The 20,683-nt window shown below is 37.6% G+C and overlaps 1 protein-coding gene across 1 annotated transcript; it reads right to left on the minus strand.

The window, feature by feature from the left end:
- Positions 1-1,958: 1,958 nt before the first annotated feature.
- LOC147487502 (transcription factor-like protein DPB) lies at positions 1,959-20,313 on the minus strand. The gene is made up of 9 exons (XM_086571717.1): positions 19,930-20,313; positions 19,775-19,854; positions 19,655-19,698; positions 12,559-12,621; positions 12,305-12,451; positions 12,142-12,210; positions 11,941-12,039; positions 2,670-2,740; positions 1,959-2,412 (listed from the first exon to the last, which is right to left on the minus strand). Exons 1-9 carry the CDS (start codon positions 20,169-20,171, stop codon positions 2,175-2,177), a joined length of 1,053 nt encoding a protein of 350 aa, XP_086427843.1. The 5' UTR covers positions 20,172-20,313; the 3' UTR covers positions 1,959-2,174.
- Between the last annotated feature and the right edge of the window lie 370 nt (positions 20,314-20,683).

Raw genomic sequence — 20,683 nt, forward strand, 5'->3', positions numbered from 1 at the left:
CTAAATTGCAGCGTTGATTGTGGCATTCATGTCGGCAAAATGATGGAAATTTTGTATGAACAAGGTCATATGGATTTCTCTCAATTGATAAATGAAGAGGAAATACAAAACTTGCGCCCTCACATTGCATGCAAAATGCTTTCAGACTTGCCGAGAAGCTGAAGTAAAGATGATCATGATTTTCAGGATAATTTTAGAAAGGGGATGTTTGCTGAATGAATGTGAGATTTTAGAAAGAGAGTGTTTGTTGAATGAATGTGAGGAAGACAAAAAACAATATATTTTGTGGTGTTTTTTGTGCACAATGATATTTTGTTTATGAAAGTTAAATATTGGTATTTTTAATGTGTTCTCTTATTATTATTTATATTCTATTTATTTATAACTAATGTTCATATTATTTATATCCTTGTTCATATTTGGGGATATAAACAATTATTGTTCATACCTGCTTAAACATATGAACAATGAGTGTTCATAGCTTCAATAAGTATGAACACGCATTGTGCATACTCCAATGGAGGGAATGATTGTTCATAATTGGGGCTATAAACATTTATTGTTCACGAGTGTTCATAGCTCTAATAGGTATGAACAATCAATGTTCATATCAGTGTTGGGTATGAACATTTATTGTTCATATCTGTTTTGTTCATAGTTCAATAGGTATGAACATTCATTGTTCATAGCTAATGTTTATAATTGGGGGTATAAATAATTATTGTTCATATATGTTTTGGGTATGAACAGTTATTGTTCATATCTGTTTTGGGTTCATGTTTTCATAGCCACAATCAATATTCATAGCTGATGTTCAATATGGGTAGGTATGAACAATCAATGTTCATCATTGTTCATAGCTAATATTCATAATTGGGGTATGATAGGGAACTTGGATATGAATGAACAAAACCCTGACTTTTGTTGGTCATAACATATTAGATCAAATAGATATTGGTTTTGTAAAATCAAAGCTCATTGTTTTTACCTAGCTAATATTCAAAATTGGGGTATATATGAACAATCAATGTTCATTCAAAAATGGATAGGTATAAACAATCATTATTCATACCTATTGTTTTAATTTTGGGTATGAATCAATGTTCATAACCGGTTGTTTGAAACTCGGTTGGGCCTGGGTTGGGTGGTTATTTTTTTTTTCTTCGGGGTATACTTGACCTTTCATCTACCCGAGCCGTTGTTATTTCGTGTCAAGGGTAAACTTGAACTTTCATCCACCCGGTCCTTATGCGTGATTGAAAAAAAAAGGTGTCCTCTAGAGTTCCTTTTTCGGCCGATTTGTCCTCTAGAGTCACTCCCTTATACAGTTATCGAACTTCCAAAAGCAGAAACATCTTATCGGCATATAGCTGTGTCGAATGGTGGATACGAAGACAAACTGTATGAAACCTAATAAAATCTCCAGGACTCCAACTAAGCCCATCAATGTGACAAACTGTTATAAGATTTATAACTTGAGAAGCAGTGGAGTTTGTCTTGTTTAGTTAGAGTACCCTCTAATTTTTCTCTACATGTTTTGCCCTACTTCAGTTAGGTAAGCAGTAATTATCCCCGAAATATCCAAGAACCAACTACCACCAAGCACTGCCCACAACCACTATCACTAACCTCTTCCACAACCACCATACAAAGCACTTTTCCCGTGGCCTCTTCTATTCCTTCTCTCCGTGGAGTTGGCGCATAGTTTGTCAACTCAGCTGCCTCCTTTGAGTAGTAAGAGTTTCAACTCTGCTCTTGATAGTTTTTACATAAACCCATCTGTATTCAAATTATAAAGGAGAGACACTCAGACACCTTCCTTGCAACTCGAGGAGAAGAAGCATGCAAATTGGTCATAGTAAGGGTTGATTAAGTGTATGAGATGATACAATTCTAAAGACCATGTTTTAGTTGGACGTCGATCTTCTCTTAGTACTACTATATCAGGAACAAGAACGTAAAAATTACAACTGTAATTACATCGAGTAATCTTGGAGTAAACGAGAATAGCCACATTAGATGCCCTGAACGTTTCGAGAAAATGCATCTCTTGCCCAATTTTCAGTACTATCAACTGGTTAGCACAGTAAATGAAACTATATAGATCTTGCGGCACCTTTTGGCATATTACTTGCACACTTTACAGATCATATGATAAAGCTTAAAATTACTAACTAATGCTCATGCTTCGTACGCGCTTTTAAGATTCCTGGAAGAGGAGGTGATGTGGGATGTCGACCAGAAGCATTCGACCTCAAGGGAGTGTGGGCTTGGGACATGCTTTGGATGCTGGAGCTCTCCCCGCCATTGGCTGTAGAATTAGGGGCATGGGCATCACCATCAGCCTCTGGAGTTTTACCAAGTCTCATTGCGTTAAGAACATAGTTGTCATCATGGAGCTCAAACGGGGTACTGCAATTTAATACTAATTTAGTGCAAATAAGGACAATATAGCGAATTGTGGTATGCTGATGCCAAGGCCAAATAGTAGTAATAGCAACAACAGCTCTTAGCTGAGTTCATCAAAGCACATAGAGTGGTGAGCCCCATTAGAAGGGGAGTGGTGGGATGGGGGGGATCAACTTACTGCTTCACATGTTAGGAAAGACTGCCCGAAAACACAAAAACAGAACACCACACTACGCAGAATGCAAAATAAGTTTCCTTACCTATTGAAGTCGAAGTGCACCAGCTGCATATCTTCGGATATTTCCACCTCAACAGTTGCATGAGGACGTGTCTACAGTTCAAACATGCCAAATGAACAGGTCAATTTAGGAAGCAGATTGGACCGTCTAATTATGCTTTAAAGTTCTCAATAAAATCACAGCTATCAATCAACAAGGTAATAAAATGTAATAAGAAAAACATTTAAACTATTCATTACCAATAGTCCTTCAACACAACCCTGCTTCACAAAAAAAGACTCCTTAACGGTAGGTTGGCCGAAACATTAACCAATTACCCATTGGCATTTGGGTTTTAGCATAGGGAGCCTTCCAAGAATATGAGCCTAGGATCTAATCTCCAGAGACACAGCTCTTTACAAAAAATTGGCACGGCAGAAAAGGTAAATAAGAGGGAGTCAATAAAGCAGAAGAAACTTTGCTGCTGCAGGAATTCTGTAAACCAATTTTCTCAACATAATCTGGTAACTTCTGGAAAAAAATAAAGGCAGATGGCAATGGAATACTTATTGGTTCATTTGGTTGGAATAAATAGAGTGCATAATTTTGGAAAATGTAATGAATGGTTGTCATCAATTTCTCTCTATCAAATATCCAGAATGTTGACTTGAAAAAAATTATGCCCTCACGCCTCACGGTTAAGGCACTTCGAGAAGGTTGGTGTTGTGCTGAATTGGAGGGATGCAAGGACTTCTTTATTTCCCCCATTAACAAAGAAACAAAAAGAAAAAGAAAACTAAACATCAAAGAAGGTATAGAGAAAGTCGGAAACAGAGGTGATCCAAATTTTTCAAACAACAAGTGGAATTTCAGGAGCTTATAAGTTTTGATACTTTCCTATAGGGATGAGTTCCAACAAGTCAAAAAAGTAAGTGATACACGAAAAGTTTCTGTATCTTTCAAATAAAATTATAAAAACAAATTTCATAAACGAGAATAACAAAAGGCAGACATAAGGTGATAAAGGGTATCTACATTAGTCCCTATCTCCTTCCATATCTCTAACTTTGGGGGAAAGTGAAAAAGTCTCCCTCCATAGTCGTCCCCACCAATTCCCAGGTTGATGCACAGGACATCATACACTACATTTCAATTTTCTGCAGCATTAGTTCAAACTGCCACAAAGAAGTTAGAACTAATCTGATCAGAAACTCATAATTTTTACTAGGTTGCTTTTTTACTTTTTTGATCGGTAGATACAGAGATAAATTACATATAGTAAAAGTGTACAGAGTAGTGGGATGAGATGTCCTACATAACAATACAAATACAAGAGCAGCTGAAAGAAAATTAAACCAAATATCTAGATCTCGCGAAGCATAGCCCATTAAAGATTACTACCCAATATAAAATCCCAGAAATGAGTATAACACCATTCCTGCCATATCTTTGACCAAAGGAAGACAAATCCTTTAATAAAAATAACCACCTCCTCCACTGAGTTTGCTTTATCATCAAAATATCTCCAGTTCCGCTCCAGCCAAAGAACCCACCTTATCGAACCTCAAGACCCAGGACCCTAACAATTTGTTTAGGTTGCTATTATGAATGTTTTCAGTCCAATTCTGTTTACGACTTTACGGCTTGTTTCTAGATTTTTCTTTAGAAACAATTAGTAGATTGGTAAGTACATTAGTTATTGATTTAAGAAAGTCTAGTGTTTTAGTAGATTTATGGTTACTTGTTTCCCAAGCATCCTTAATCCATAAAGAATGTCTTATTATCTTCCTTCCAATCTCTTTCCTGATGATTCCAATTCCATCTATATCTCCCACAAGAACTCCATTGCTGTTCTTCCTACTCACTCTTACGCACTTCAGCTTCATTCTGTGACCTCCAAACCTAGGTCTTTGATACCCCCAGCAGGTCCTTCACACCAGTATTTGTTTGCTACTGGTCTTCTAATGCTGTCTAACTACTAAAATATAACTTGAATATTTAACAAAATTCCATTTTAATGAACATATACGCTACTATTGATTTCCCGTCGTGGCTAGCTGTTAGTCATAAACTTGTTGGGCTAAAATATAGATCACTCTAATTTTCATGTTAGAGAGTATAAGTTACTAATGAATTCCAATTAGTGGCTAGATGTTAGTCATATACTCATTAAGATAGCTTCAATCCCCTGCGTGATGGGCTCAAATATAGGTCGTTCTAATCTCCTACAGTGCTGCATAAAGTACATGTGACTCATTAACCATTTTCTTTTGTTTTCTTTTGGTCAGAAAAACAATACTGTATTAGAATATCACTGTGAGAGGTTCACACTACCATTATAATAGTTACATCAAAGTTGCACTATAGCTTCCCAATCAGTTACAATTGAATCAAAACTCAAATTCCTAACTGTAGGAAGATGAGATATCCAACCCCAAAGGATGTATTTGCAATTACAAATAATACTATTTAATTGCTGTTTGAACCCATTATAACACATAAAACTCATTAAATGCCATTTGAACCTACGTTACATGGGCATGCCATATTTCAAAAATAATCTGTGTCGGATATGTATCCATGTGTCCGTGTTGGACACACACAGACATATTCTGTGTGATATGCCTTAATTTTTTATATTTCGCCGTGTCAGACACTCCGTATCCGACACGGATACAGGCACACGTGCCCGTGTCAATGTAACCTAGCACTTTGAACAATCAAGAAGCTTCTATTGATGGGCTGAACCTAAGACCTAAGATACAGCTTCAACTATTCATAAAGGCTGAAAGATTTAAATTCTGTTTCATGAGCTTGATAAATCTCCTGATTACCCAGGAATTTTAAATCTGGCGAAGATGGAAATCAAAACTTTGTTGCAAATGCAAAGAACTCCATCAAAATTGCCATCCATGGCATGACTTTGAAAGGCAAGTTATATCAGGACATAATCACAAGCTAACCTACTCATATCACGATATTAAACATAGTTAATAGTAAGTTTCTCCGCATTCTTTTGGTATAAACAAGCGCACCCTACTAGTACATTAGTCGAAATAAATTATTCCTTCTAAAGCTTGAATTTTAAGATAAAAGCTTGTTTAGTTGTTAATGGGGACTTCTAAGGGGTGATTTTAAACCTTAGGGGTAGTTAGGTCTTTTTACAAAATAAACACAAAAAACATGAAAAAAACGCACGGTTTAGGTTTTTCAAATGCAATAAACCCTAGCACACCAGCTAGAGTTAGTGATGAGGAAGATGACTCTTTTAGTATTTCACCATCGAGTGAGGAGAGTAATATGGATTTAGTAAACTCTGCTTTCATCAAGAAGTACGGAGTAGGTTCGTTAGAAAGATTCAGGAAAAGAATAGACTTTGCAGAGGCTGAAGCTGCTAGAGGGGACATAACTCGAACAGAAAAACAAGGATTAAAGGACCTTGCCCTTGATATAGCGCTGCGCAGTCTTGAGCATACTGATGTGAAGGGAAAGGAAACTCAGGACTTGGTAGTGGGAAGTACGTCTCTGAGCACCCAAGAAACGCTGAAGAAACTACAAGAAGACGTACAGTACTATGGTAAGGAAACAAGAACTCGAGGAGTTGAGGGTATCACCAATGCTGAGAACACCGATATTATAGGATCTGAAACAGAAAGGGGAAAAGAGAGGACTGATAACCATGATATTTCAGAGGTGATTGGAAAGAGTACGGTGGCTGAACAGAGTGGAAATCCGATTAATGTTGTTAATGGAACATCAAGAATCAAAAGCTCTTGGGCAGAGGTAATTGGGAAAGGGGCTGCTGGAAAAGATGAACTGACTTACATTCCACCGACTGTTGTCAATGGAAAGCAGATTATCCATGTGCAGAGCTCACAGTTCACTGAGTTCAATAAAAAATTCGAGAATTTGGTGGTTGGGTCGTTTGTGGGAAAACGTATGAATTACAACTATGTTAAGGAGATAGTAGGGAGAACATGGAGGACAAAGAAGTTTATTATGAAGCCTTATGCAGATACAATGTTCACTTTTCAGTTTGAGAAGGAAGAAGAACGCAAGGCGGCGTTAGATATTGGATCCTTCCATATCGCAAGCAAGCTGTTCGTTGTTAGGCCTTGGAGACTTTTTGTCGAGGCAGAAACGCGAGAGTTGAAAACGATACCTATTTGGGTAGTGGTAAAAGGATTACCTATGGAAATGTGGAATAAGAATGGCTTTAGCCAAGTGGGGAGTGCGATTGGGATACCGATGTTCACAGATCGCCTAACGGAGAATATGGCAAGAACTTCGTATGCGAGAGTGTGCATAGAGATAGATACCTCATGCCCGTATCCAAAGGGAATCCCAGTAGTATTGGATCAAAGAAGAGCGTACAAGATAGAGTTCGAGTACAATTGGAAGCCACCTTGCTGTAGTGGCTGTAAGGTATTTGGGCATACTGATGGTTCTTGCCCAAGGCAGATAAAACCAGAAGCAAAGGCGCAAAGAGTATGGCTGAAAAAAGAAGATAAAGGAAATATAGAAGGAAGACAATGCAAAGATACTGACAGAGAGGGTGCGAAGGGGAGTATCATAGAGGATGCGAAGGTAATGACTAAAAGCACAACAGATGGTGGTAAGGGGAAAAAAACTGTAGTGCCAGAGGACACAGAAATACAGGAAATTCACTCGGTTAGTGAGGACACAGAGTGGCAATCTCCGAAGAGGAAAAATAGCTATAAAGTGAGAAGTAATAATGGGGGCAAGGAAGAAGAATGCCATAGCGATACAGCACACAAGAGTAATGGCAGCAGCAGTGATCAAGTAGAAGGAAATCCTGACCGAAACTCTGCAGAAATCGAGGCTGATAAAAAGAGGGTATTGTTGATGTATGGAGACAATCGGTACAAACATCTGTTCGTAAGGACTGTTGAGGAAGGGGGACTGAATGAAACTTTAAGTGATGAGGCACAATTGAATTCAGCAGACCACAGGGAAACATGTATAGAGCGTACAGAGGGCAGTAGTGGCAGTAACAAAGAGGAGGCTATGCTAAGTCTCTTAGCACCAACCCAACACCGTAAATGATAAATTACGCCTGCTGGAACATTAGGGGATTCAACAAAGCTTTTAAGCAAGTTGAAGTGAAAGACATGGTGAGGAAGTATGACATTAGTGTGATGGGGTTGGTAGAAACAAGAGTAAAGAAGAAGAATCGAGATAGAATTCTACAGAAAACATTCAATCAGTGGAAGACGGAGGACAATTACAATGATATCGATGGTGGTAATATATGGTTTTGCTGGGATCCGAGAACTTGTACAGCAAAGTTATTACAAAAGGACACGCAGCACATTACAATGGAGGTGAGCACTATTTCAGGAGATGAGGTGGTTGTCTCAGTGGTATATGCGAGTACAGAGGTGAGATTGAGGAGAGAACTATGGAGAAGCTTAGTGGAATTATCATGCCAAATTCAGAAGCCGTGGATGCTAATGGGTGATTTCAACTCCATATTGAATTCTCATGAAAAAGTGGGTGGGCTGGAAGTTAGACAACAGAACTTCGAAGATATTATGGATTGTGTTAATCAAGCTGGACTAGTAGATATTAAATTCAAAGGCAATTTATATACTTGGAATAACAGGCAAGTAGAACGGATCAGCTGTAAACTGGATCGAGTAATGGGGAATTCAGAATGGATTGGGGCATATGAGGACCATGAAGTAGAGTTCCTGAATGCCGGAGCTGTCTCAGACCATACACCCATGATTGTGAGATCAGTGGTACAAAGGAATCAAAAGAAAAGAGCCTTTAAATTTTTTAATTTCTGGTATAGAGAGAAGGAGTTTATGAATACAGTGGCAGAGGCTTGGGGAAATGAGGTGGTAGGGAATCCTATGTATACCTTCATGAGGAAGTTAAAACTTACGAAAGCAGCTCTTATACAGTGGAATAGAGACAGAGTGGGAAGTGTAGTGGACCGGGTGAAAGAAATAAAGCAAGAGATGGATAGGGTGCAAACACAACTACAAAATCAGCCGCAAAACTGTGAGATTATTATGAAGGAAAGAGAAGTGATTACAGCCTATACACAAGTAGCTACAACTGAGGAATATATGTATAGACAGAAGTCCAGAGATCAAGTGATAGGGGGAGGTGATAATAATACAGCTTATTTCTTTAAATCGGTACAAGCAAGGAGAGCTACAAACAAGATCACATGTCTACGTGACTCAGGGGGTAATGTAATACAGGATTACAATAAGATTGGTAATGAATGTGTGGAGTATTACAAAGACCTTTACAGTCCTAATATGATGGGGGCTATGGACTTTTCTATTTTTGGAGATATTGGCCCAAGGCAGCAGATAACCTCACAGAACTATGAGGACCTACAGAGAGATGTAACTAGAGATGAGATAATAGATGCTCTATCAAACATTGGTGATGAAAAAGCTCCGGGAAGTGATGGATTCTCTGCTTTTTTCTTCAAATGCACATGGCGGATCATTGGTGATGACTTCATTAAGGCCATACAGAATTTTTTCATCGCAAGTCAGATACTCAGTGAGGTAAATGTTACGTGTATTACACTCATACCAAAACTACAAGTACCTCTGTCCTTATCAGATTATAGACATATTGCTTGTTGTGGGGTTATATATAAGTGCATAACCAAGGTAATGACAAGAAGAATGAAGTAATGCCGCAGTTAGTGAATCTCAACCAATCAGCCTTTATAAGTGGAAGAAGTATCCAGGATAATATCCTCTTATCTCAAGAATTAGTGCATAATTATCACAGGAATGAATATCCACCAAGATGTGCGGCAAAGGTAGATTTAAGAAAGGCGTATGATTCAGTGAGATGGGAATCAGTCGAGTTTGCAATGAGAAGAGTTGGGATGCCAGAAAGGTTCATTAAATGGGTGAAACTGTGTGTGGAGACAGCCTCTTACTCTGTTATGATAAATGGGTCCTCGTATGGCTATTTCAAAGGAAGAAGAGGGATTAGACAAGGTGACCCAATATCACCTTATCTTTTTGTGCTGGTTATGGATTTATTTACGGAAATCATGCATCACAGTGTTAGAGAAGGCCAGTATCAGTTACATGCTAAGTGTGCGGAACCAGTTATTACTCATTTATCCTTTGCAGATGATTTGATGGTGTTCATGTATGGAGATAATAGAACAGCCACTAAACTCAAGGATAATCTCCAAATTTTCAGCAGAGTCTCGGGGTTGGAAGTGAATGTTCAAAAAAGCAATGTTTTCTTTGCCGGAATGGATGATAGGGTAAGTACAGCCATAGAGCAGACACTGCTGTTTCCTAGGGGTGAGCTGCCAGTAAAGTACTTAGGGCTGCCTTTGATTACTACGAGGCTGAAGTCCACAGATTGTTTTCCATTAATATCAAAGATCACAGGGCGTATTCAAAGCTGGAAGGGCAGATTACTTTCTTATGCGGGAAGATTACAGCTGGTGAAGGCAGTGTTGAATAACCTTAGTGTGTATTGGATGTCTGCATTCACACTACCCCAAAAGACAGTTGATGACATCAATAAGATTTTTAGGAATTTTCTATGGACAGGGCCAGACTGTAAACAATCTCATGCATTGATAGGATGGGATGATATCTGTTACCCATATGAGGAAGGTGGGTTAGGAATTCGATGTATAGAGAAAGTTAATCAAGCTGCTACCATGAAACCACTATGGAAGCTCATCACCAAGGCAGACAACCTGTGGGTACAGTGGGTACAAAAGAACCTAGTCAGAGGAAGGGATTTTTGGCTGCTAAAAACACCAAATGATTGTTCGTCGAGTTGGAGGAATATACTCAAAGGTAGAAAGGAAGCAGCAGCTATAGTATTCCACCAGATAGGCAATGGTAGAGGAACGAGCTTCTGGAATGAACCATGGCATCCATTTGGGATATTAAGAGAGAAGTTTCCGCAGGGACTGTTATATGATTCGAGTTGCAACAAGCAGGCTACAGTGTCGAATTTCATAATAGATGGTAAATGGGAGTTCACGAGTAATGTAAGGAATCGAATAGGTGAGATTACGGCAGCAATAGAAAATGAAGTGGAGATTATGGGTGATGAGGATAACATAGTATGGTCTGCATCTACGAATGGCGAGTATAGCATGAAGGATACTTATGAGAGTCTGAGAGGAGTAAGGCAAGAAGTTCAGTGGCATAAGCTGGTTTGGTATGCAAACAAAATCCCCAGGCATTCCTTCATCAGCTGGATGGCGCTAAGTGGGGGTTTGAAAACGCTGGAAAAACTGAAACAACAAAAGGTCGTAGACTCAGATACTTGTATATTCTGCTGGAGAGAAACTGAGACGGAGGAGCATCTCTTTCATGGTTGCTTTATACCACAGTCCTTATGGGAAATATCTCTGCAGAAAATGGGTTACAGCAGAAGAATAGAACCTACTTGGCAACAGGAGGTGTCATGGGTTGAAGCGGTGTCGCAGGGGAAAGGAATTGAGAATGATGTGATGAGGCTAATGTGGAATGGGTTCAATTACTGGATTTGGAAAGCAAGGAATGATAGGATTTTTGAAAACAAAGCAGTGAATGTTCAGCAGATGTCTCGACTGTTGTTTAGTGATGTGAGAGCAAAGCTGAAGGCAGTAGACATAAAAATGGAGTATGGACCAGAGATAGAGATGTTCACTGATAAGTGGAATGTGGAGGTAGCAATAAAGCAAAGGAAGCACCAATTTGTGCGATGGCAGAAACCAGAAGTGGGTAGTCATGTTCTCAACACAGATGGAACACTCAAAGGTCAGCTAGGGGGTTGGGCAGCAGTGATTAGAGATCATGAAGGGAATGTTTTAGCGGCTAGCCATGGTAGAGCAAGCAAGCCATCGATCGACCTTATCGAATTGGAAGCAGTAGAGCAGGGAACAAGACGACTTCAAGTACAGACCGACTCAATGACCATAATAGCCTTCTTAAATGAAAGGGGCCAGCACCCATGGCAGGCCAAAAAGATGATTCGGGCTATTATGCGAATGAAGGCCCAATTTGAACAGATTACCATTGTTCACGTTTTCAGAGAATCTAATATTCGATGCTATTGAGCTAAAATTCCATCATGTAATTTTTTAGAGTTAGTGCCAACATTGCTTACAGAAGATGTAAAAAGTATTATATATGATGATGCGAGGGGTAAGCAATACTTGAGAGAGTGAAATGTAACAAGTTTTTTATTACAACTTTTATTCTAATAAAAGGGGTAGGGGACCTCTCTAAAAACCTCGCTTACCAACCAAAAAAAAAAAGAAGTGGAAATTACAGAAAAACAATTGTACCTGAATCAGAATAAAAGGTAATGAGACACCCCCTGTTGGCATATGCCCTGAACCATACAGTTCCTCATTACGTTGTATCAGGTTCTGAAGACCTACCGACTTGAAAGAGAGGAAAACGTTAGTGAGCATTTAACCTGTAATTAGTTCAGCTCATTTAGAATAACAAGGGAACACACAAAGAATATCAATAGGTAACTTTACTTGTTCTTCTAATTCTTGTAAATATGCAGCCTTTTTCTCAATCCTACTCTTAAGTCCATGACACTCTGCCTGTAACAATCAAAATTAAGGAAGAAGAAACTCATCTTACAGTTATAACTTTGACGACGGAAAAGGCCAATTTTGCTATTAAACCAATTCAAACCTTTAAATCTTCAATATCACTCTCGCTAGTGTGAGGCAAACCCTTCCATTGTATCTCTTTTTTATCTTTTGAAATAATATCCATGGCCATGAGAACATTCAGAGCATCATATACTCTACGTCGTATATTTTTCTCATAATATTGTTGCTGTAAGAAAAAGAAACTGGCAAATTTAGTTCCGGTTTTACCACAGAAACACCCATAAGAAAAACGGAAACCAAATTGACTTCAACTGATTTCACTTAAAAATTTACCCGGTCTGGTGATGACTGCCTACTGTTAGGATCCGCAAATTCAGCTACAAGTTCATCTGCAACCTGGTGAATAGTATGAGTATGACCACTGAGTTTAAGATAGACAATGATCAAAATGAACCACAGTAGGCACTTCTTCATATTATACATACATCAGAAAACATAATTAAACAGTATACAATAAACAATAGAAGATGATGAGTAGAGCAATAACAAGCCAATGACAAAATAAAAAATCCTACTAGATACAGAAGCATTCCCCTAGAAGAACATTGTTTTTAATTTAAAAAAATTGTTTAGATCGGTAAAATTCAATTCGGTAATATGATAAAGCTATAGTATTATGCGTAAGAAGATCCCCTCTACCCGGTTACAAGCCATTTTACAGTACTAAGGTTACCAATTACAAATAAAGTCTTGTTAGGTCACCCCTTAAAAACATGGGTTAGCACATGCCCAATCATGTACTCCTCATCCCTTCCACACCCTGTGAATGTCTTTTTCTAGTTGCTCAAATATCCTTGCATTCCTTTCCTTCCACGAGTTCCAAACAATAGCTCTAGGAAGGTGTTCCGCAGTCCATGACTTGTTAGAAAGTGGTGGTAGTATGAGTTTACAACTTGCCACTTCTTTATGGTTGGAAGGCATCCTCCAAGGCTTAAGGAAAGATGAGAAGAAAATTTCCCAAATCTCCTTCAAAAAGGTACAAGTAAGAAGGAGATGATCCACACTCACCTAACTCACTTTGCAAAGTGGGAAACCATTGTTATTATGTTATGCAACAATCTATACAAGAATTGTAATTAGCTAGAGTCAGATACTCGGATACACCAAATTGCTGCTATATACAGTGTCATATATAGTATTATTTGTGTTAAGAATTGATTGAGTTTCAAATTGACAATAGATCTTCATCTGACTGTATCATCCTGTTAAAACTCTTACCATACTCGGCAGAAAAAAAAAAAAAAAAAAAAAAAAAAAAAAAATGCCAATTGTTGCATACTCTTTGGAGCCAGATTTTTCTTCTTTGCCCCGCAACAATGAACTGGAAGCCCAGTTCTTATCAAGAATCTTTATAGGTTTGGGAGGCTTCAAATTATGGGTACATTGGCACAAATTAAGAATCACCCAAATATACAGTTAAAAAATTATTGTAAATCAAGGGATTGACGGACTCTCCCTAGGAAGTCAAAAGACCACTCGCGATAGATTTGGCAACTCATCTCATACACTGGAAGATCAATGTAAAAGTTCCATCATCTTAACGTAATGGTTAGTTTGGTTACTTCCGCATGAAGGAGGAATTGTGGACGTAGGCTTTGCTGAACCACATGAAGTTACCGATTCCACTATTTGCTATTTTGTTATCAGGTTTCCTAATGGATTCAAAGAATTTCGCATAACCAAACCTCATGTCTTTCAGGGTGGATTAGTTTTGCCTCAAAAGGGTAAATTATGCATTGATAAAGCAAAATAAAGAGTGGAAGACAGTGAGGATAACATTTCTCATATCAAAATCACCTACAAGAAACAAAAAAGGGCTTAAACCCACCGATACAAAAAACACCCAACACTAGCAACTCACTAATCATGTGTTCTACACTTGCTCAAGGATATAATCACTCAAGAACCCAGTTAAAATTTTGATCTAATTATTCCTAACATTTTAGTTTTTTCTATCACCATAACATTGGCCTCCTTTCTTAAATTCTTAGGGATCTTTGGTATTCCAATCACGCACCTTCAAGAAGAGAGAGAGATTTGAACTAGTGGTTGGTCAATAACAATTAATATCTAAAACAATATGAATGGGCAAATCCAAAATGAAAGGAGGATACAGACTAGATTACATACAACAAAATTTACAAGGCAGGACATGGTTCACGGACTCGACACTGGGGTGCAATAAGGGAATAACACCAAAAATAGCCACTTTCCTTACATAACACATCAAGTACCAATTCGAGATAAATTTCCATAGTTTAACTAGGATTCTCAAATAGTTTTCAACTTTCTGTAAGGGATTAGATTAGTGTCTTCTTTACCTAAATCACACTAGTTTGGTAAATATTTTGACTTGGGAAAAGGAATTGAGTACAACAATAACATTGCCCTATCCAATCATTAGAGAAAATTCTGGGCCTCCACTTAATCCTTTTAAAACCATAAATGCAATTAACTCAAGTCCTTTCAGATTTGCTGTCAGCTCTGATGTCTGTGTCATGTTTCATATAAACCTTAGTCCTTTAACTCTATGCTCCATCCATCTAGGGTCTTCAGTGGTCCATGATGCAAATGTTCAAATAATCTCAATCGACTTTTCCTTAATTATCACGCAGTGGGTCTATTACACTTTCTCATTCCTAATATCTGAGGTCCACTTATACTCGCCCTCACAATAAAAAAGTATGTCATCTTTGGCCGACCTCTTGCCTTTTAAACCTAAACCTGTACACTCCTAATTTGAATCTTCCGCGGTCCACTGTGAACATATTCAAACAATTTTAATCAACAATCACCTAATTTCTCACATATCTATGTCCATGCTTTCTCCAAAGCAGTCATTCCTAGGTCCTAATTTTACCCTTCCTAGTGTCTTCAGCCATTCATCATAACATCTTAGTTTCTGCTACAGTTTCATGTCAATAAATACTTGCAAGAGGATATACTATCACAAGAAACCAACTTCAAGTGAATAAATACTCATGATTGACCTGAAATATCGAAGAGCTGCGGGCTTATTACCACCCCCATGCCCTTTGGTGCGGGGAAGTTTACTTGGGGGAAGCTATGAGAAAGTTTCACACCATTATAGTTCTTCAGGAGGTAAAAGTTCCACCAAGGGCGACTAAATAAGCTAACAAACCCCTAAAAATCTCCACCAGCCAGTGGTTCCTGCAAGCATATATTCTGTGGTGAATCAAACACATCCTAAGTCCATGTCTTCTTTCCTCGCCATACCACATTCTTCTCCATAAAATCTAGTCACCCTTATATCTCATAGAAATTACCAAGTTAATTGTAGACAGTAATCGTATAGAAGTCCAACAAAACATCCACTTCAACCATCAAACTCTAATATATGAAGCACAGATACTTCTCCAGAGGCGAAGTATCTGTGTCCGACATGTATCGGATATGATACTTCCCGATATGCCTCCGACACGTGTCCGATACTCTGTTTGAAGAATCCGATATAATAAATATATTTTACAATATCGAACAAGATTAAGAGCACTGGGGACACACCCACGACACAGGGCACTATTTTATTGTTTAGGGCTTTTTCAGTGACAAAAACTTCAAAACATGCTTTGAGTTAGATCATTAGATTGGATTTGGTAGAGAATGTTAATTTTCAATCGTATAAATATATTTATAAGTTTTTGTTAAAGTGTCCTTCACATATCTGTGTCCTAGTTTTTGAAAAATGTTTGTGTCTGCGTTGGGTTGTATCGGTGTCGTGTGTCAGTGTATGTGCTTCGTAGACTCTAATTCCTATAAGCAACAGTACGTGTTCTCCCCGTCCTCATGACATTAAACAAGAAATTACACGTGTCAAGCTTATGTTTTCCTTTTCGATCACATTCTTCAAAGACATCCTTACTATGAACATTTTCCTACAATTGCATATGAAAAGTCGGACAATATGCTTATATAAATATGTAGCAGCAAATTTTTCATACTAGAATTCTCAAGGATTAGATAAAAATAACAAAAAGTACAAGTAAACAAACATAAATATAACCAAAACAAAAACAAAACAAAAGCCAAGAAACTCTAAAGTTTTAGATTGTCAAGCTGATTCATTTCCTTGTACTTACTTAGGTCTCCCTCTTGGAGTCGATGTCCGATCTTAATACATTTGGGATCATGTTATTGAGAGATTTCAGCATAAACTGGCAGGGTGGAAGTGTAGGTATCTCTCGAAAAGTGTCATTTGGTATTGATTAAGAGTACTTTATCCTCTCTACCTATACATTTTATGTCTTTGTTTGTCATTCCCCAGGTGTTGCTAATAGAATCGAGGTCATCATTAGAAATTTTTTATGGGATGATTCTGAGGAGCAACATAGGTATCATCTTGTGAGATGGGAGATTCTTTGCTTGGCTAACAATGTTGGTGGTTTGGATGTACGCAGTATGGTCGCATTCAACCAAGCTCTTTTAGGTAAGTGGTTATGGCGTTTTGGAGATGAGAGACAAAGTCTGTAGAGGAAGGTGATTGTCTCTCGTTTTGGAGAGAGGCATTTTGGATGGGAGAGTGGTCTGGTTTCTATACCGTATGGTTGTGGAGTGTGGAGGACAATTCTTAATGTGTTCCCTTTGTTTGTTCGTAAGAGGTATTAAATACAGTTTTGTGACCGGAAATAAGATTCATTTTTGGGAAGATTATTGGACAGGTGGTGGGGTTTTAGCCACTGCTTTTCCTTTGTTGTTTGGTCTATCTAGTCGTAAAGGGAAATCAATTTTGGAATGTATAGTTAGATCCGAAGGAGGCATATATTAGAATCTTGGACTGCGCAGGGCATTAAATGATTGGGAGATCGGAGATCTAGCTTCACTGATGGTAAGGCCTGATGTGGCTATCCCGAATACACATACTGGTGATAAGAGAGTGTGGTGTCCCAGCAATAAAGGTACCTTTTCGATCAAGTCTTTTTATTTTTTTATCTTTTTTCTGTTGTCTAATTCTAAGTCTTGTTCCCATCCATGATTTTTTTGGTCCTATTATTTTGGAAATCCAAAATTCCTTCCAAGATTGCTTTCTTTGCATGGTGTGCATCCTTGGAACACATCCTCACCATAGACAATCTCAGATGGCATAAGTATAAAATGTGTTTGATTAATTAGTGTCAGTTGTGTGGAAAGGATGGTGGGAAAAATGGTCTGCCTTTTCTTCTAGAGTCGGGAGTGACTTGGGTATGCCCGGGCCGGGTATTGGATTTGTTTAAGGGTTGGGGTCATGGTCCATTCTCTTCTTCAGGAAATCACATGTGGAACTTATTACCTTTTGCGATCATGTGGGGCATTTGGCTGGAGCGAAACCGTCGTCACTTTGAAGGCATCTCAGTTTCGTTTAAGAAGATGATTCTATCGATAAAAATCTTATTATATCAGTGGTCTAAAGTCTTCAAAGAGTTTAGAGGATGTTTCTTTGAGTCTTTTATAGCTAGGTGGGATCGTCTTATGTTCTTAGACATGGGGTGATGGTGGTGTTCTTGATTTTTTCTTATGTAGTTTCTTTAATTGTAAATGTTTTTAGTTCTTGTTTCTTTCTTGTAATGTAGGCCTTCTCAACCTACTTCTCCTTTATTAATGATATATTTCACTTTACCGAGAAAAAAAAAAACTCTAAAGTTTCTTCACATAAGTTCAAATTGTGTTGCATACTACGGGGTTGTTTGTTTTTTCGGTTTTCAATTGTTGAGGCAGAAAAAGTAAGTTTCCAAAGATTCGGTTGGTTGTCCCGGTTGTTTGTTTTTTTAGTTCACTTTAGCATTCAAATGAGACATTTGCTCTTGACTTCTAGGTCTCTCACACCTCCTGAATGCTAAAAACAAAATTGTTGAAGACTTCATTCCTCTCTTGCCCCTCATTAGCCGCTCTCCCTTCTCTCCATCAGGTATCCCAGTGGAACATCAAAATAACCCTATTAAAGGTTTTTCAGGTCAGTAATCTTGTATACTATACAAATTTATTATTTCTTTCTTGATATTAGGGTTTGTGTTTGACGATGGTACATGAGTAGATACGTAGAATCATCTAGTGATATAGACAGTAATAACGTGCTTTTGTTATGCCGCCATTTATACATTGACTTATTCCTTAGGGCTTAGGGGTCTGTTACACAATATAGGAGGAGCGTTTGGTTTCCCAATCTCGACCGACATTGTTGCTCGTCTTGCTAGTATTAGGACTGAAAACAAATGAGCATAGTTTTAGAGTTTCTCAGTCCAATAGATTAGAAAAGTACTTATAACATATCTAATTTTCTCTGGTATACACTAAACACCTAAAAAACGAACTACTTCTAACATGACGAGTACGTTTTTTAATCAATAAAAGAGAAGAAGAAGTGCAGAGAAAAGATAATTTGGAAATTGCATGCAATAAGCCTATCAGTCTAATCTTGTAAGAAATCAAATCTTCAATTAGCAAAATAAAACAAATAAATGACTCCTTAGTGTTATGCATGTTCACAAAGTAAACATTAAGATTAATGAGCAATATATTCTACTATTTATCTTGCTTGCGGAATTTTTCATAGATCTTCAACACCGAATGTGTTGGCAACTCCCTTGTGAATTGCATGCATTAATGCAGTAAGAGATATCATAGTCTGGATCAAAGTTTGATAAAAAGGATGTTGTAATGTGCTTTTCTTATGCTATTATTAAGTTGACTTGTCTTTTGTTGTGTACTTGTCATGTGTCTGTTACGCAATTGGTATTGTGTTGGAGTATGAAAAACTAATCTATGTGTAAAGTAATTAAACTAGTTTCTCTTTAACAGTTTATGGTGTATGTGTGGAAGTATGAAACTTGAGTCCTAGTTGGTGTGGAGAAAAAGTTCACGAGTGTTGATTCTGACTGAGTTATGTTAGAATAGATTGTGCTGGAGGGTTCACATCTTTAATTAATTGGAAGTATTTTTTTTTCTATGCCATGTATGCTATGTGTTGATTAAATTTTCGTGGAATTACGTGGTTGAGTGACTTTAGGCATGGGTCCTCGGAAGGAGAAGTTAACTCTACGGGTTAAGAGAAAGAACAAGGCAACTCCCAATGTTGGTTGAGAAATCCGCTCCAACTCCTAGGATAAAGATCGATGATGCGTGGATAACAGGGGTAAAATTGTCAAAATAATTTATATTCAGCATTCAGAGCCAGGTCATTCTGACAGAAAACAAACATGTTTTTCATAGTTCAGCAATCAGCATTCAGCATTCAGAGGCTCAAAAATACAAACGACCCCTACGACTGTCTTATATTCAATGATCAATATGTTCCCCTTGAAACAAAAAAACTGTTTAAAAACCCCATTACAATGCATAAAATGAAGATAAGGTTATTATTCAAGAAAGCTAGTACCTCATTATATGTAGTTCTCCCCTTGCTTTCCACTTTCTCACAGACTAGAAAAAAATAAAAATTCAGTGAGAAAATGCTCTACGAAAACAAAAGAAGAACACAAATGCAGTAAAACATTACCTTTCATACTGAACTGGCGTAGTCCATTACCACTTTTATCACCTCCTACTGCCCGTTGACCCCTCTTCTTCTTCTTGGCACTATTTAAAAAACCAATTCCTAAATTAATTTCCCACCGCAAAAAAAAAATTAACCCAAGCAAAAAAAGGACTCACATTTCGACATTGGGAGAACCAACATCATCGTCTTGAATATTAAGATGATGTAATCTAGTAAAAGCTTGTTCTCTAGCAGGTGTAGCTGTTCCTGGTTCACCACTTCTACTTAATGATGGTGACCCAATACTTCCACTTGTTGATATTGATTGTGCTGATACAGTTGTTCCCCATGACCTTGTTCCTACTTTTGTTGCTGTTTTCTTCTCTTCATCTTCTTGAATCTTCTCTATGATCACCATTTCTCTGTGGCAAAATTGGAATTTTCTCTATGGCAAAAGGGCTTGCTTTGTAGATGGAACTTGGAAGATTTTGGAGGGTAGAATTGGAATTTTACTTTACTTAAACATTGGTAAAATGTTGAAACTGTTTTTTTTACCTTATAATAATATGTTATATATTAGTAGCGTGAGCATAGTATACCATTTATTTGGCTCACATTTTTTATATATATTATATTTATTTATTTATTTCCACGACTTGATTAATTTTTTGATAATTAGACAAATAAATTAAGAAAAATAGACTATATTATTGTGTAGTTTACTCAAGTGTAACAATATTGATTGAATCTTTTTGCTACGGTTATTTTATTGCGTACTTGAACCAACAGTCGTGTATTAATATGTGTAACACTTTAGCACGTACACAGAATTATCTATCAATAATTACATGTACGGTAAATGTAAAGAAGTAGACTATTATCCCAACAATGAAAGAAGCTAGTATTTACAGAAATTTTCCCAGTTAAATA

Source organism: Coptis chinensis, chromosome 7 (genome assembly GCF_015680905.1).
Source record: "Coptis chinensis isolate HL-2020 chromosome 7, ASM1568090v1, whole genome shotgun sequence".
In the NCBI taxonomy this organism is placed as follows: domain Eukaryota; kingdom Viridiplantae; phylum Streptophyta; class Magnoliopsida; order Ranunculales; family Ranunculaceae; genus Coptis; species Coptis chinensis.

What these genes read in the sequence shown, in the direction of transcription:
- LOC147487502 (XM_086571717.1), bottom strand. Translation starts at nt 20,171, where the DNA reads ATGGTGATCATAGAGAAGATTCAAGAAGATGAAGAGAAGAAAACAGCA. An exon ending in GGAGAACTACATATAATGAG is followed by an intron (nt 12,622 to 19,654) that starts GTACTAGCTTTC and finishes ACTATTCACCAG; the next exon opens with GTTGCAGATGAACTTGTAGC. An exon ending in GGCAGTCATCACCAGACCGG is followed by an intron (nt 12,452 to 12,558) that starts GTAAATTTTTAA and finishes TTTTTCTTACAG; the next exon opens with CAACAATATTATGAGAAAAA.